The sequence below is a fragment of the Haemaphysalis longicornis genome, unplaced genomic scaffold, assembly GCF_048455015.1.
Source record: "Haemaphysalis longicornis isolate Haplotype H1 unplaced genomic scaffold, Haemaphysalis longicornis Haplotype H1 scaffold_2, whole genome shotgun sequence".
NCBI classification, from domain to species: Eukaryota; Metazoa; Arthropoda; class Arachnida; order Ixodida; family Ixodidae; genus Haemaphysalis; species Haemaphysalis longicornis.
Window position 1 is genome coordinate 51,157,400 of NW_027526295.1, and position 18,520 is coordinate 51,175,919.

Sequence of the window (18,520 nt, forward strand, 5' to 3'; positions counted from 1 at the left end):
ACTAAATAAAATCGCGTAAACGCGCCTAGAGTGGTCGAAACATGGCCTGGGGACTCCGGACTACAATTTGCGCAAGTAATCCCGCAATGTTTACATATCACTTCAGTGTCCCTTTAAGGTGAACTAGGCACCTTTACGACATAAAAGCTAAGACTGCATATGTTGCAGGTTTTCTGAGACAAAATTACTGTGAACCTCCATCTTATTTAAAAGAACAATCGTATTTCACTCGTGTGCGCTCAATGTTGGAGTACGCATGTGTTAGCTGTTATCCGTACACCAAAGAGCTGGTCGGTACGCTCGAAAACGTACAGAATAGGGCAGTGTCATTCGTTTTAGGCATTGGGATCGTGAACTTAGTGGGAGAGAAAACAAAAGTAAACTTAAATGGTAAGACGTGAAAGATCTCAGACGAAACCTCACTTTTAACTTTTTTCATTATATATATCATTCAAAAACTGGAATCGACAAGGAAAGTGTATACAAGCGCCATTCTTCATGCCCAAAGTGGGACCACAGTCTTATAGTCAATTATTAACTTTCCTTGAAAGGTGACGCCTTTCTGCTTTAAATGCAAAACATCTCACAAAAGGGCAATTCACTTAAACAGCAAATCCATGCCATCCTCATGCTAAGATGTCAACAAAGAATATGCATCAAAGTGCCCTTACAAACACGCAGCAATACACCTGCACCTGTTACAGCACACCTTCTATAAGAAGTATGTCCTCCTTAAGGAAAAAAAAAAGCTTGAGTAAAACTATAACAATGAGCACTACAAAACTATTCCACAGTTTAGTCGCACAATTGTATACTGATAACGCTGCGATCCCTAAAAATATTAAACTGTAAGCGTAGTTACCATTGCAGCAGCAGTTTCTTGTTTTCCGGGGCTTGCAGTCTCTGCAGTGTGGCACGCCTCGGCTTTTGGTGCCCGTTTTAGTTTCGCACATGAATAGTGAAACCATTTGCCTATGCAGTCTTTGCCACTGCACTCAACCATGTCTCCATATTCTTCACCGCCACAGTAGCAGTATTGCGCAACACCCCCATCATCACCCTCCTCCTCCTCATCTACATCACTGGCTGTTGATTGGACAGGAAGTGCAGTCCAATGTTTGAACATCAGCTCTGGGAGCAGAACTTTTTTCAAAAAAGCTCTTGCAGGTTTGCACTACCTCCATGCAATACGTATAGTCAAAAAGAACGCGCGCTACATACCAGTCTTGTGGGGTCCACACCATGAAATCGCAAAAGGTGCGTTGGCATGCCAGCATCTGCACTTGCATCTGGCAAAAGTAAGCATGTGACCTTTTCAGATTAACTGCACCACTGTTTGGGCATTCTAAACAGCCATCTTTTTTGTTCAAAACATTCTGTACTGAGCCTGCTGAGTAAGGAAACTTAATTTCAAGCAGCCCCTTACCACAACAATCACATGAAATGAGGCCATCAGGGCTCGTCGCTATGTAAGGGTATTCCGTGGAAATGTGCACACCAGCAGCCTCACACTTAAAAGAACTGCGCTGCTTTGAGATTTGAGTCACATATGCTTGTCTGGCGACATCCTCCTTGCGGCGTCTCCAGTCTGTGGAAGGAGAAACAAAGCTGCTCTCCTCCGGGTAACAAATCCGCTTCACAATAGAGACGGATGGACGAGTCAAACGTGTCCGGCAGACAGCATGCACCATCGATGCAGTGATTCGCCCTGCTCTGAATCTGAACCACAATGCTGAGGCAGCCTGCTGCTTTGTCGCCTTCTCAACAGAAATGCTTGCCTGCATTGTAAAAAAGCAAATCAAGCATGGTCACAAAGCAGATAAGTGGGCAGCTGTACATCAACAGTGAAAAAGAAAATGATTTGGAAAAAAAAAAACCACGGCGGCTGGCGTAATTACACACAAATGTGCAAAGAACAAGTGAGATGGAAACACCCCCAAGACTCGGCACTTTAGCCTCCTTCGAATTGGACAGCACACGTGGTGCACCTGCAGACACTATTCATGCGTTCATTCAACCTTTGTGCACCCTTAGCGCATTACCTTCCAGAGGCACTACTAGGTGTAGGTTGAGCCTAATCTTTGCGTAATATACTCTGGCCATTAATGAGCTTGTAGAAGTTAGTCATACAAAAGTAATAAAGCTCATCGCGATGACATTTTAGCAGGCACATTGATAAAGAGCAGTGTGGGCTAACATTGCCACTGACTCAGTACGCACCTCACTACCCTGCAACGTTGCGCATACGTGAAGATGGGAGATGTGTCTAGCTTCTGACTAAAATACAAAAGGGATTCCCAACGATGCACTTTCCCGACATGTTTCAAAACCCCTCCATTAAAGCCATCCAACCTTCCACGATAAGAAAGCTGGCTCTACTGCATACCTCTGTTTCCACCTTGAAAGTTTGTGCGAACATCCGACTCTCCTCCTGCACCTCATCCCACGTTGCAGGCTTATTCCTTGTGAGGTTTCCAAGGATGGCCGATGAGTATTTCACCGCGGCAGGTATAAATTCATCGCCGTAACCTTGTGCGACAGAAAGTATGGCAGGCTGTGTCCCGGAATCTTTGATTTTATCCAGAAATGCCTTCCACTCTTCGGCTGAGGGTTTATCAATCGGTGCTTTTGCCTTTTTTCTTGTTGTTTTGCTAGCTCCATCAAGCCTTCGCTTCTTCATGGCTGCCGATGAAAAATCAATCTCTGAAAGCTTCGCAGGAGGCACATTACTTAAATATGGTGGAAGCCATCCGTTTTCCTTGTCAGTACATGCTTGGCCATCTCGATGCCTGACAGCTGCCTCCAAGTAGTACAGAACAGCACTGACATGAGAGCAGGCTTCCCCAAGTCCTGCCATGCAAGTGCAGTGGCCTACCTCTACTTTTCCATCTTTTTTCAGAAGCACCCATGGCCCAGTGGCTCTGTAGACAGGGCCTGAGAGTGATTCACCTGCGAATGTAGATGTCGTGAAAACAGTGATGGAATCACATGTTTAGCTCAGTGCAGACAAACCCGTCAACACTAGTGGCAGTCGTATCAATAACAAAACTTGTGTCAAGGCTACTACAGTCCCTCAGACTGATGTTGATGGAATAATGTTTCTTGGAGCTAGTAGGGAAAGCCAATGTTGGAGAAGAATAACGTGTACATTGTTCTCTATGCAAACTGTCGAATATTGATTCACCTAGCTGCCATCCACTACACAATTACTAATGTCCACTGAAAGCATTTCAGTTGTGGGGCTATGTTAAGAGAGTTTCCGGTTAACTGCGGTGCCATACTCGATCGCGGAAAACGTAACACGGCTTCGTGGTGATGTTCATTCGGGAATTTCGAGGTTGTGGTTCGAGGACGCAAGATTTTGAGCTTGAAAGAGCATATAATGTTTGAAACAGCGCTGAAACGTCTCAAAGCAAACAAGTCTAAACCGGCTTCGCTCCTCTCCCCGTACGAGGTGCAACGGCGCTCTAAACTTACGCATGCCTCACACGTTTTAGAATTACAGCATCTCTACTTTAGAGGACCGGTGTTTCTGTCGTACGAAATTACAAAGGTAGTCGCAGCGGTTAGTCCAAGGTGACATTGGCAAGGCCACTTTAAAACTTAACAAAAGCGCTTACCTTTCCGCGCACAATACGCGGTCGCCAACTTGCTTCAACCGCGGCTGCTGAACGAAGCCACTGGTCACATAATTGTGTGCCGCTAGCGACTTAGTGGCCTTAAATTGTTCGTGTGTCACGAAACGTCTCCCGTGAACAAGGTAGTCTTTTATGTCCGAGTCTTCCAATGTAGGGAGAAGCGTAGCGTCGGTACACAGGTCGGAGTCTCCAAGCAGCAAAGGATCCACGCCACCGCACATAGCTATTTTTTCTTCGAAACGCTTTTTGGCGCCTGGTCCCAAATTCAAGGCATAAGCACTCAAGCTCAACGAAGGCCCATCATCCATGATCTGACAACCGTCAATGCCGCGCACGATAACAACGCTCGCGCATTTACACTGGCTGTGGCTCGGCCGGCTCGGCTGTGTGCCCCTGCGAGTGCCGCGGTGCCGCCAACGTTATGGCGTCGGCCGCCCGGGAGCGTCGAACCTGGGTTGCCAACATAGTTTTTGGCCTCCTGTGACGTCATGTGAATAGGCTCTATATAAACTCATCACTCTAATTTTCCTAAGGAGCGTTGCTTCGCTGGTACCTGTGATTTCAGAGGTCTAACTTTGCGGCTACTTATCGCAAGAGGATTCTAACACGTACGACATACATTGCAGGTGCCGTTAGAAAAATACTAGCAGCCAGTTCCATTCCACTCTGTCAACGTGGAACGCCAAACTCTATATCTCTGTGGTGTTGACAGTAGTCATCCTTTAGAAAGAGTTTTGCGTCTCGGACAAGATACACACAATAAACCGTGTGCATGATTTTGCCTAGGTTTAAAGCAATTAAACCAAGTTTCTTGAGCGAAAGCTCAGATTTCTGTACATGGGGTGCAGTGAACGCGCGCACAAAAACACCGCATGCAATACAAAACATAGAAGCTGCTCGGCGCAGTCGCCTCTGTAGTCGCGAAGGCGCAGTGAATTGTGACGTAGCGAGCAATGCAGTGAACTTTGATGCAGCTAGGGTCCCCAAATAAGGTATCAGAGTAGTCAGCAACGGCGAAAATGTCGGTGTTTATCGGTGTTGCGAGATTGCTGCGTTTACGGCCTTGCCGCTAACTTCGTCCGAGTAGTACGTTAACGACACTGCCGAAGATGCAGCAAAACGCCATCATCGAACAGACTTTTGCTGCTGAAATGCATCTAAATGCGTTATCTTTGATTTGCGGTCGGAACGACGTCAGTCGCGCGAAGTCGCCGAGCAGGGAGGAAAAGCTAAGTGTACCAGAATTGGCAGACTAAAACGGAGAACAAGAAAATGGCGGCACCGGTGAACCATCGCAGTATGTCAGTTGATGCGAACGGACCAGTTTTGATGGCAACGGCACAGAACAATATGAGAGAGCAGTGCTGATACTCTGAAACCTTATCTAGTGACAGAAGATGCAGCAATTTCCCTTGAATGATTTTTTATGGCACGCGGCTTTGCTCTTTCCTTTTATCACCCTATCAGTGACTCTCCCTTCGTAACAAACAAGTGATCACACGCTGTCACTACTGAAGCGCACGAGTTGTTACTCGGCCGTGCCTCAGCTTGCTCTTACTGTTCCCTTTGTCGCTCTCTCCAAGCTCCTCTCTCCCCTTAGAACGAACGAGCGATTAGACAATACCACTGAGCAACCGCACGAGCCACTGGACTGATGTTGGCTGAGCTTGAAGGACAGATTGGCGCTATGAGGAACGAGCTGTTTTGTGGGTTTGAGCTGGAGTAATAAGCTTCGCTTCAAAATGACACACAAAAAAAACACGCTCAAACGCACGCACACATGAAAGACACACAGGCGCACAGGCGCGCATACGCACACGTATTGAAGAACAACGCCCTCGCACAAGCGCGCAAGCACACACGTGCTCACAGAACATTACTCACTCAAAGCGCAGGGTTTGCTCACTGCGATAGTATTCCGGGGATCCTTATCGGTGGATGCCTGTTTTACAGTAATAACGACGTAGCCTACCGAGCACAAGTACGTTTCGCGATGAAGGAGACTCGTGTATGGGTAAGTTTGGCATGTTTTTTTTGTTCTCCGGGTGCTTTTGCGCCTCATTAATACGAATTGTTCATTGCGCAATGGTCAATTACCCTTACATAGTTAGGGGTCAAATATTACGGTTTGGAAAGAAGAAGAACAAGAAGAAGAAGCTGCACCATGATGGAACCAACGTTGCGGTTCCTGGCCTTGAAAAATAGGCCAGGTATACAGACAATGGCCACTGTTGCTTTTGTGAGTAGCCTTTTTCTATTTTTAGCCGCATGTACGTTCCGTTAATAGCACACCCTACATACCTGGATGCTGCCAGCGAAAAATCCAAGATAGCCTGTTAGGGTATTGGGGTTTTTTCGCCTTACTCCATACCTATTTTAACGGTAGCCACGAAATCTTATGAAGCATGCATGTTAAAGGTGGCGTCAGTGCCATTATTAAAGCGGTCATCATTGATACTAAAGATCGAAAAAAGGTTGGCTATGCTGTCTCCACCTAGCAGGTGTGCTTTGCAGGGATAGCATATCCTTTTGGTGTCTGGGTTTGCTGCTGTTTTTAAAGCACTGAATGAAAATGAAACCGATTAAACCTTACACTATAGTGCGGTTTCCCCCTTGATGTAGCACTTGAGCGTGTGCCATTGGTCCGGACTGCTTGTTTCCTGAGAGCAGATTTTACATCGAAGCTGTCTATGTTTAGGGTGGGAAATTTGGCGCATGTGCGCAGAAAAACGCTATGCAGGAAAGCCAGCTTACACTGATAATGCCAATTAAAGCGGTGAGATGGGCGAGTTGGTTACTGACTAATGAACTCATACTTCGAGTGAACTTTAATACAGGACGAACAAGGAAGAGACGAAACACACAGGCGTGTTTCGTCTTTTCCTTCTTGGTCCTGTGTTAAAGTTCGCTGGAAGTTATTACCGTGTGTTTCGTCGTCTTTTCCTTCTCCGTCCTCTGTTAAATTTCGCTAGAAGTATTAGCGTGTGTTTCGTCGTCTTTTTCTTCTTCGTTCTGTGTTAAAGGTTGCCAGAAGTATTATACTGTGTTTTGTCGTATTTTCCTCGTATTTTCCTCGTCGTATTTTCCTCGATGTATCAGCGCTCGTGTGTGTGTTCTCCCTCGTCCTTCGTTTTTTCGCGCTGTTTTGCTTCCGTTCGTATTTTCCTTCTTCTTCCTGTGTTATAGTTGGCTAGAAGTATGAGTTCATTAGTCACTGATAAGGGCCCACGACCTTCATGACTGATATCATCCCTGCAAAATAACTTCCCAGCAATGAAAATAAGTATAATAGGAAATCTGACATTCGGAAGATCGCTGTAAGTTTGGTCTTTAGGCGCTGGCTTTCCTACATTGTGGGTTGTGCAGTGAAGCGTACTTACAAAGAGACAAACGCGATATGAACGGGGCGCCATAACAGCGACGGTCACGCAATCGTTGACGGCTTGCCGATGTATACCAGGCTGCCCGAGAGACAGCGCGTAAACGAAGGGCAAGAACGGATGATGCCTATCGCCAGTGAGAGAATGCCGCAAAGCGCTTTCGGATTCAAGCCACGTGCCAACGTGGAAGAGTGCAAGGGCGTACAAACCAGGTTCCAGAGATACTTTCTTGGTGGTCATTTTGACTCGAGCTGCAACGTGTTCGACAGACTGTGCTTCGATAACGGCTTGACCACGGACACGCAAACAGCTTCTGCCATTTTCATCATCTCATTCAAAGACTATTAAAAGTGCAATAGCTTCTCTGGTTCTAGAGTCTGCACTGAAGTCCTGTGCACATGCTGTTCAAGAGAGCTTTGACTCTCAACTGAAGAGACTTCTGTCGGTCGGCTACCCAGGCTATGTCTTGGTGGGTGTTGCCGAAGCCTTGCTGCGGAATTCCAAAGGCCAAGTAGATGCGAAGCGGCCACAACAACCTAAAGTGAAACCTGTTGTTCTACCCATTTAATCCCATTTATTTCCTGTCCTCTAATGTACACACTAAAAAAAAACTAAAAAGAAAATCGAGGACAAAACCCGCACCAACAAAGCTATCGCAGGTTTAAACCAATTCAAAATAAATAAAATAGGCACTAGGCCAAAATACTTTTAGAAAAAAGCCGATTAGACGTTGGTAAAAAGAAAAAAAAATCACGCTCCACATCCAAAGGCGCTACTGTCTACATCCACACTAAAATAATCCTATACATCACAGCTACTTTTTTAAATCTAACAATATGACAGTGAAGATGCGAAAAAAGTTGAAAAGCGTTATAAAATGAGAACACACAAAAAAATACGTGCAAAACAGTCCACTATAGCAATGTCATTACAGTGAGTTCCAGAACTATACAAAATTAGTTGGTACATCAATAACTCTTTTCTCACCACATGCAGACCCATGGACACAACGATCACTCTAAAACAAATCAACCAGAAATAAACCGGCTAGAAGTGACACAAAACCACATAGTTCAAATAAACAGTACTCGGCTGTAAAGCAAAGACTATCGTGCACTACAGTTTGCACCGCTTTTCACATTGTACAGTCATTCACTTTAAATACACATCACTGCGCTGCCGTGTCTGCATCACCGTGGTCCAAAACTAGAGGTCATCATTCACCAAACCGCACTTAGGTGACGTAAGAGCTACTACTAACGCGTATTAGGCCGATGGTACAGTCTCCACAGATCACCGCACCGCTGTATTACACTGCGCAACACATCACCACACAAGTCACGTGACGGCTTATGACTTCGTATCTTGTTGAAGTTTGCTTCCAGAAAGACAGGCGAGGCAGTCAAACTTCTGGTACAGACCTAGCCACGTAGTCCACAAGGTCTGTAAGGATTTTGATTGCAGCGTTGTCATTAAGTAGAGATCTCAGGTGTGGTGGTTCAAGAGGGTGCCTTGTGAGCCTCTGCAATTTGTGGATGTAGGGTCTTGTTTTAACGCAGTCCAGTAAGTAATGAGCCACAGATGAGGCACTGTGTCCACAAAAACACTGGGAATTGTTCTGTAATTGCAGGCGGTAAAAGTAGTGCGGGAAACGCCCATGGCCTGTTAACAATGTAGTCAGTTTCCTGGGGGGCGGGAAACACCTCGGTATATCCAAAACACTCGGGGTCCATCGATACAGTTCTGTACTGCAGTGATTGGTCGACCAGGAGTTCTGCCACACTAAGCGACCAGCTTTTAGTAAAGCAGAACGCACCATGTGCTTAGTGATTTTGCCGCGCACATCTACACCTCGCGTTGCGGCGTGAGTTGCTATGATGTCAACAAGTTCATTTCCCCAGACTCCAGAGTGACTGGGGACGTGGTATATATGTACTGGTACGATGGATGCAAGAGAGCTGATGTTGTCCTTGAGGATTTGGATGCTGCTTGAAATGGTGAAAGGGTTGTTCAGGGCCATGAGTAGGGAGAGGCAGTCTGTATATATGTACAACGGGGAGGTGGGTGTGTTACATAAGAAATACTGGATTAGTTGGTGCAGGGCTATTGTTTCAGCATTGAAAGAGCTAGTGGGGGAAATCAAGCGGAATCTTTGGACCACTTGTATGGTGTCCAGGTCTGAAAAAACGACAAATGCAGCGCCAGCAGACGTGGAAGTGTGGGAGCCATCTGTATACGCATGCAGTCCCGGTCGTGACATGATGTGAGGTACCTGTTGGACGCTCAAGCGCTGGAAGGGAATGCTAGTTCGTCGTGCCGGATGAATTGAAGATAAGTCAATGGGAAAGTCAATTTCAGACGGGTTAACTGTAAGTGTGTGAAACGTAATGGTTTGCTTCCGGTGGAACAGAAGGAATAATCGAGTTTGAATATCCAGGTGAATGCTCAGCGGCGGAACATTTGCAATCACCTCGAGGGCAGCAGTGCGAGTGGTGGTGTATGCTCCTGCAACGGCAAATAAAGGAGATCTCATTAGAGAATACACACGAGCCTTCAAGCTATCGTGCTGGTGTGTGTACCACCACGCAGGAGCTGCATATGTTGCCACAGGCAGTACAACGTGTAGATAAAGTTGTCGCAAGTGATCTCTGTTCACGTAAGTGTGCATTCGGGCAAATTTCGTTAAGGCCGCCGTCATTTTTTCCATACGTTCTTGCAAATAATTTGTATGAGTCGCAAATGTCAAGTGACGATCAAATATGGCACCTAATATTTTTAGTTCGGTGACGTGCTTAATACTGACCCCGCCCAGTCTCACGGTAGGCTTACGTATCGCTCCTCGCTCCCCACGGGATACGAGCAGACAGGCACATTTTGCGGGATTCAGTACCAACTTGACACCTTGACACCATCGATGTACTCTCTTCAACGCCTCCTCCGCAATGCCTTCCAATTGCCTTCTCGTACGACCCTTTATTAGAATTATGGTGTCATCAGCGTATGCCTGTATGTACGCATCCTCTGGCATTTCCAAATTGAGTAAATCATACAGACAGGCATTCCACAGCAAAGGACTCAGTGGAGATCCTTGAGGGCTGCCTTTTGTTGTCATTACCTGTATCTCTCCCGAAAACGTCTTGTAATGAACTGTACGGCCTTTCAAAAACGACGACAGAAGATTGTAAATGTTGGAAGGGCAGTTATGAGTTCGAAAGAAATAAAGCATAGCAGGATGCCAGATGGAATCAAAAGCCCCTTCAAAGTCGAGAGAGAGGATTAACGCAAGACTTCCCTCATCTCTACACTGCTGCAGCTGTAATCGAAGGGCATATAGAGCAGAAGTGGAGCTTTGTCCTTGAGTAAATCTGTATTGATTGGGGTGGAGGAGTTGCGCCCGGTGCATGAAAAAATAAAGACGTGCATTTAGCATCCGTTCCAAGACTTTGCCAAAAATGGAGGTGATGCAAATTGTCCTATATGATTTTGGTTCTTGCGGAGGACGACCAGGCTTCAGGAGAAAGGTAACCCTGGCTTTATTCTAAGGGGGCAGCGAACAATTTTATGGGTGCCATGGAATTTTACTTGCGTTCCGCAATTACTGTGAACCATGAGGACTTACTCATCCAGATGGACGGAGTATGTATAGAAACCTGTGTCGCCCCAGTACTTAGCGACGTCTTGCTCGCATCTTTCGACAAGAAATTCAGCCAGTGGCTTTTGTCGCTGCAAACTGAAGCCACAAAGACTTCCCACTTCGTTGCCGACTTCGTAGTGGTCTATGAACTTAATTCAGAGGGAAATTAACATGAAGTGGTAGAACTGCATGAACAATCAAATTTCACCCTTAACGTCTCTTCGACAATGGAAGCACAGGTTCTTGGCCTGATCAGGTTTCTTTATGTGGAGGTCAAGAAGACCAGTGACTATCTCTCCTGGACCTACTCCCCTTCTACCCCCGAAACAAGATTGGGCTGCTTCCGTTCGCGTCAGCACATACCAAGATGATTAAATGAAGAACCGCCCCGTCCGCTCTGAGGAATACCTAAAGTGAAACCTGTTGTTCTACCCTATATAAATAAAGTTACGCACAACCTGAAAAAGGTGGCAGCATGGTGCAAAGTTCCGGAGGTGTTTTCTGCTCCACAAAAACTTGGCCGCCTCTGTGGGGAAATTTCCGGCAAGCTGGAACCGAAAAAGTGCGAAAAGAAGCATGCCAAGCGCTTTGAGCCCTGTGACGTAGGGATAGTTTCCGAGATACCGCTTTCGTACGGGGAGGCCTACATGGGCCACACGGGCAGATGTGTGAATGACCGGACACGCGAGCATAGTTCTTCTCTTAACAATAATACCCGCGCATTGCGAAGATTGCAGGCCTGTCAGTCCTCTGGAAAAATGCAGACCTTTGCTTGAGCAGATTATAATTCTCGGCAGGAGTGATAATACAGTGGCGAGGGAGCTCTTGGAAGTGTTTCATATTAAGCAGAAAGGGACAGGTGCGTCAGCGATACATCAGTGCTTTTGCCTGCGAGCGAGTTTGCGTTTTTTGAAAACGTCACTTTGATCATGTCCACCTGTTTGATGCTTTCCTGAGTGCGCATTCTCCTAATGACACATGTATAAATATGAGACGCTGCTTCAATAAATGTTAGTTGCAAGTGAGCGCTTGTCCCGTCGTCCTTGTTTATTGTCGTTGTCCAAGTCGCGCTTTATTTTTCAAACATAATGCACCAACTTGTCCAACAGCTTTGTTTAACGAAAGCGTGACACGCACTCGCCAGGTGAACACCGTCTTGACACCCCAAGCACGCAGCTCCGTTGGACAATCTTGTTTGCGGAGTGAAATGGCTGGCGCATTATTTTACATTGCGTTAGCCTAATTATGACCTCTCAGGAGATTTTAAGACGTGTGCGTGCGGGAACCGGGGGCGGAGAAATTTACGGGCGTTTCAGCATTTGCATGTGTCCCAAATTCAATTTCTTTCGCGTAAAAGTTACTCTGCCCAAAGATATGAATGCGCTCAAATAACTAAAGCGCTCCTTGATATCCCCTTGAATTTCAGAGAATTCTACCACTGGTTGTGTTTTGTTATTTCTCTCAAATGACCAGGCAGTCTTTCTAAAACATGGGTTGCACACAATTCGTTTCCACCCGACCGCAGGCCATCGCGAGGGAGAAATGCGCTAACTGACATGTACACGATTAATCGAATTCTAAATCTTGCGGAAACGATTGAGAACGCAATAACTGTAAGCACTGGGTTAGTGGAAAAACCTTCCTGCCGCGTTTTTTTTTGTCAGCCTTCTCATTGTTCACTGCTGTACAAACGCGATTACAAGTTAAGGGGGAAGTCAGATTCAGCAGTATTTTTGGCGTCGCCTAAAAATAGCAACACTGCTCATTTATTTCAAATAAAAGGAGAGATTCACTGCTTCTTAGTGATCCATCAGTGTACCTTTAATCAAGTTTTCAATGCTCAAGCGTATGTACAGTCGGGGACTTAATTTTGCAGACCACACCAGCGCGTGGCAAAAGCCATCGATGCGCGCTCTGGAGGCCCGGCGCCTGTTGTCGAGACCGCCGCGGCGCGCATGCGGGTCCTGTTTTACTCGCAGGCACGCCGATTTTCTCGCTTCCTGCAGCGGTGCTGCAACGGTCATTCAAGCACCGCATAGCGACGCCTTCGTAGCATTTCTTTCTTCCAGATGGCACATTTGGGGCCTGACGTGACGATTGCGAGGGCTTTGGCACAAGTGCTGCTCGCGTCATGATAACACTTGCGCGTCATGTTTTATTTGTTTGTTTTGTGCTTTATCATTTATAGACGATGAGACTAGCGGCTTGCGAACGGCGTCCACGAATGAAGCTCGTACGAAGCACAGTCTCACGGTACCGCGGTACCGACGACAAAATGCCAGCTATGTGAATAGCGAACCTTTATTAAGAGCGAATGCTCTTTATAAGCGACCCCAAACCATCCACCGTCGGCGTCGGCGGCGGCGTCCGCAGTGCTCTTTAAAGAAAAAACAGCATCCGGCGCCAGGTTTCGATCCGAGGACTTTGCGGGCCGCAGCGCGACGCGCTACCGACCAAGCCACAGACGCGACGGTGATATCAGTGTTAGACGCGCCTTATATCTTTAACGCATTCAAACTACGTCGTCAGCGGCGTGCGTTGGCGACTCAGCGGCGTTATAGCGGCTTGATAACTGCGTGGTGTACACGTGATACTACAAACCCAATGGAAGAGATGGAAGAGAAGGCGGCGAGGGGGTGGGCTGCGGGGGCCGAGCGCAAGCGCCGCAAGCGGGCCGACAACCGTGCATTCGCACTTTCACATTCTCCCCCTCGGGGAAATGCGGGGGAATTTTCACCTTGTTTATTGTGTAATTTGGCCACTGAACATATATTCCAGCTCGATCTCCGCTGCCGATAAAGTAGGCGATTTGCAAGTTTGATAAAAGAATCTTCTGTTTTATTTTAATGTCCACTTCCTTACTTAAAAATGATTGTAAGACATACCCATATGAATTGTCTGTTCGTTCGGCGCGTCGGCATAATTCAAAACGGCACCTGGGGTTCCCGTCGAAGAACGACATAACCTTATTCGCTACTTTTCGCCGTAATATTAATTGCTACTTACTGCCTTTCGAATGTTTTGTCACTAATGAACGGATGTTTAACCACTGAAAAACAATCAGCTTGTCCTCCTGTTTTCTTGCTGACGTTGTCCTTCCGCTCCGCTGGGCATCTATGGACCTTTTCTGATGGAGGCGAAAAGCTAAAATGCTCAAGTGTGTTCGGGATTTCCGCGCATGTTACACATTCCAGGTAATCAAAATTAATCCAGAGCTTTCAACTACGATGCGCCTTATCGGCTGTGTAGCATCGGCGCGTTAGAACCTCATAATCAATCAATGCAAGCCGACCTCGAAGAATTGCTCCGGCCTTGAAGCAATTCATCCCCGTAGGAATGAATTCCTCGGCTAACAGGATCTCTTGGCCTATTAGTAAGCCGGCAAATGTCCCTTTGAAAAACAGCTTCTCGAAAGTAGCGAATAATTTTACGGCATTCAATGGGAGCCCGAGGTGCCATTTTTACAGATGCGACGGGCAGAGCGAACAGACAATTTATGTGAGTACGTATATCTATCATTTTTAAGTAATGAAGTAGGCAGCAAAAACATCGAAATAATTTCTTTTATCAAACTTGCAAATCGCCTACTTTATGGGCAGCGGAGAGCGAGCTGCAATATATGTTCAGTGGCCAAATAACACAATAGACAAGGTGAATAAAGGTTCGCTATTCATATAGCTGGCATTTCGTCGTGGGTAGCGCGGTACCGTGAGACTGTGCTTCGTACGAGCTTCATTCGTGGACGCCGTTCGCAAGCCGCTAGTCTCATCGTCTATAAATGATAAAGCACAAAACAAACAAATAAAACATGACGCGCAAGTGTTATCATGACGCGAGCAGCACTTGTGCCAAAGCCCTCGCAATCGTCACGTTAGGCCCAAATGTGCCATCGGGAAGAAAGGAATGCTACAAAGGCGTCGCTATGCGGTGCTTGAGTGACCATCGCAACACCGCTGCAGGAAGCGAGAAAATCGGCGTGCCTGCAAGTAAAACAGGACGCGCATGCGCATCGCGCCGGTCTCGACAACAGGCGCCGGGCCTCCAGAGCGCGCATCGGTGGCTTTTGCCACGCGCTCGCGTGGTCTGCAAAATTAAGTCCCCGACTGTATGTGCAATCAACAAGAGAGAGATAGAATAAACGATTATTAATATTTGAACAGGGGGCTTGGATCCCTAGTGTTGGACTCCTTGATATTTTCCCGCTGCGACGGCGCTGCACCAGCCGAGGATGGTCCCCGAGTTCTAAACTCTACTGCCCTATCTCCAACTGCTTACAGCAAGGGGCATGTATTGGCTTCAGTTTGGGGTTGGCTGAGGACGCCCATGGGGCGAGTTTGAGTATGCCCGTCTCCTCGCAGAGTATAGGTATGGGACGATGAGGTGGGCTTGTGTCAGTCGTGAGAACCCAATCGCATGAAATCGGCAGATGATTGTTTCGTGCTCTTGCGAGTGTGACACTTTGGCCGCGAGCGAAGTGGCTAGTAAGATTGCTGAGGCCTTCACACTTTTATATGAAACCTCTTATATTCACCGCCGAAAAATGCCGTATTCAGCAGGGCATGTTTGAAATCGGCAAATAAGGGTACGTAGGGATATTTGTGTTTTCTGAAGATATTTATTATAACGCTTTAGGGCCCCCATAATTTCATATATTACGTCTTAGGTTGCTCTAAAGCTGTGATTTAAGCAAATAATTTGAGTAGAGTAGTTAAGAAGACTTTCAATGGAATCTGTAGGAGCGTTTTTAGCGACACAGGAAAGTCATTGGCCCGTCTTAGCTTGATATCAAACACAACTTTTCCCCGGAAAAAATGTCTCCCAAGCTATGAATCTGCCTATAGTAGTAAAGTCGACTGTATAGGGGCTCGTTGTGGAGTGATTTATAGGGTTACACGGAGCCCCATGAAGGTATTTGTTCTAAGGCTTTAGAATTCTTTTTTTCATTGAAAGCTTTTAATGTTGCTTCTATAGCGTGTCCAAATGAAAGAATTCGACAATAGCCGTGAGGATAATTTAAAATGGATCGTCATATAGCGGTTTCCAGCCATACGTTCGGTCTGATATAGGTATGTAATAGAAGTCTCTTGAGCTTCTTACTTTGTATGAGACTGGTAATATGGTGTATGAAATGATTTCCGTTCTGCAGTGTATCCGCTGTAGTTGCAGTGAAGACAGATTTAAATAAGGTAGAAGTATAACAGTGGTTTAAGCATTTATTGGACATTTCTAAGTTAGCTGTTTCAGGAATCCTCGCTGCAAAGTGAAAATAAAAAAGGCAAAGCAACTGGTTGCAGTGCGCTGCCGCAAAATTAACTAGCCATCCTACTCCGTGGTGGTGGATGCCCAGAGGAGCTTTTTAGCACAAGAACTCGGCTGAGAATTTAGGTGAAAACTACGAGCGAAGTTTGTCTTTTAATTGAGCGTTGACGGCGGTCATACCAGAGACAATGCAAGAAAATAGTTTTCTGCAAAGTATTCGCGGTAATATTACTTTCGGCGGAATGAATTTCGCACACGCTGGGCAAAAATTCACGGTACGCTCGACTATGTCCATCGCGCACTCGGACCACTTCGTCGGGGGAGTTAAGTAGGATCAATGAACAAAATGCTTTCTCGACGCATGCGGGGCCTGTCCCATGCTTGAGCCGAATCCCGAGCTCCTTTCCGAAGAAAAAAGTTAGAAAAATTAACATCGCCGCGGGTTCTATGTCCGTGCGGTGACCAATAATTTTATAAAACATCAGGAACATGTGGGGACACTCACCGAGGCGATAGTTTCCCAACGCCTACCACTATAACAAGCCTGGCGCTTTAAAGGCCCGTAGAGCATTCTACCTTTTTACAGCGGAGCTGTTATATGCTAACCCGCTTTTTCCACGTTCATGGGACAACAAAAGGCGCTTCTCTCCTCGTTACTTCGGGACATCTTACCACTTCGGCCGCCCCTCCTCTTCGGCAACCTGTTCACTCCCGCCGCTTCATATCTTGATATAACATGACGTATATTTACCATGAGGAAACGCCTTGTCCCGTCCTGCTTCTTCTGTGTGGCTGTGTTCATCGCGCTCTAATTTTCGGTTAATGAACTTTGTTCCCAAAAGCCTCCTCAGCGCAAGAAACAATCCTGGCGGGATGTCGTGACAAAAGCCATCAGGGTCTATTACTGGGTCGAGAAATCGATTGTCACTCCCAGTTCTGTAAAGCAAGAAAACATCGCGCACCCAAATGAGATGTGGTGGTTTCCCAACGGCTTTGTTGTCACGCGGTTTCGAATGTCTGGGATAGCAAGTCCATAGTTTTTTTTAAAGTCTTGGTTATCGGTTAAAACTGGGGTGTATTCTCTTGCTGTCGGTGCCTGGCACAATACGGAGTTGTTCGGGCGCTTTTTTCTTAAACCTTTCCTAAGCGTCTAGGCAAAGCCAAGTGTGTTTTAGAGATGGTGGAGAAGGAATTCATGGGGTAAGCATGGGTTTTGGTTGCGATCATATCTTTCTTCTTTCAAGAAAAAATGAGGGTTCTGGTAGGAGATGTAAAGAGTAACGAGTGACGTTCCGTTAGCTGCAATGTGCTCAAAAAATGTTCATATAATTGCGTTATCCGTTAGAATTTCCAGGCAGTCACGGATACATTTTAGCACGGATATATGGGATGCATTTTTTTATGCAGCCGCTACCGTAGAATCTGCAGCCGCGGCATTGGTTTTATTCGAAAAGTGTGGTGGTCACTTGTGGTGTAATAAAGCGAGGCTGGAGACTCAGGAGCAGCGGACAGCCATTTCGGAGAGGAGTTGTGCATCCCGGTAATCGCTTCAGCAAAATTTCAGGAAAAGGACACGATGCTGCTTCTGGTACAAGCATACGGCGTAAGGAACTGAGTATACAATGAACGGAACAGAAAAACTAAAGAAACTACGAAAAAATAAAGAAAAAACGTGGAGGTGATATGAACGAGATTGACGAATCAATGAATAAACGTTCATTGATAGGATGGCACTTAGGCATAGTGCGAGGCTTAGGCGAAAGAGAGGAGAAATGGCCCGACCTGATGGGCGCTGTTGATGATCCGGGTGCCAAATCACGCCACGAATTTGGCTGCGGACGCTTACTTCGCGAGAATGCAGTATAGCGCTTACATGAGGCTGCCATACGCGAGGGCCCACTCGAACGGATACCTACCAAAAACACGCCCGCCTACCATCGCGCAAAGCACAAATAATGGTCTGGAAACGTTCTTAAGATTCGCAACGCTCAACTCTATTGTTGCATACGTCAACAGAACGGTAGACGAAAGAGGCCACTCACAAAGGGCAACGTCATGCGTAACGCCGACTTATGGAGGAGGTTTGAATCTGTTATAAAGCAATTCAACAGCTGCCTCCTGAAGACATTCCCGCCACAAGTTGTTATCATTACCTACAAACGTATTTAACAATGCTGTTTATATCTTGAAGGAGTGAATTTGTAGTAATTGTTGTGATCAGCCTTTTAACTAATTACGAAATTGCGGGGAACACATATTGAGTTATACCACCACCTTTGCCACAAAGTGAAGCCAGGTGCGCAATTATTTTTCTTCTCTGCTCAGACCTTTCACAGCATATTCCTCATGGCACATCTGCTCGCCGTTGTCAGTGGCGAAGACATCACGATGCACCTGAGACTAAGCTCCGTCGATGTCTCGTTACAAGGTAAGCGGGGCAATGGGCAATCATGCGAAACAGGATGAACACGGCTTGTGCAATATCATTATATCTGTCCAGTATGTTGAGCTTATGACCGTGCACTTTTGGTGCTTTTTAAAGACAAGCGTTCTTGCCTGAGGGCGTCGTTCGTCGAAGAAAAACGCACCGCAGCAAAGCCAACTTTACA

At 46.4% G+C, this 18,520-nt stretch overlaps 1 protein-coding gene across 2 annotated transcripts in view; it reads left to right on the top strand.

The window, feature by feature from the left end:
- Window positions 1–5,732: 5,732 nt before the first annotated feature.
- LOC144167100 (uncharacterized) overlaps window positions 5,733–18,520 on the top strand; it is a 38,037-nt gene continuing 25,249 nt past the window's right edge. For both annotated transcript variants that reach the window (XM_077696484.1, XM_077696483.1), the window contains exons 1-2: window positions 5,733–5,877; window positions 18,237–18,339. In XM_077696484.1, the coding sequence (XP_077552610.1) occupies window positions 5,803–5,877; window positions 18,237–18,339 (178 nt within the window). In that variant the 5' untranslated portion in view covers window positions 5,733–5,802. The remainder of the gene's footprint in view (window positions 5,878–18,236; window positions 18,340–18,520) is intronic.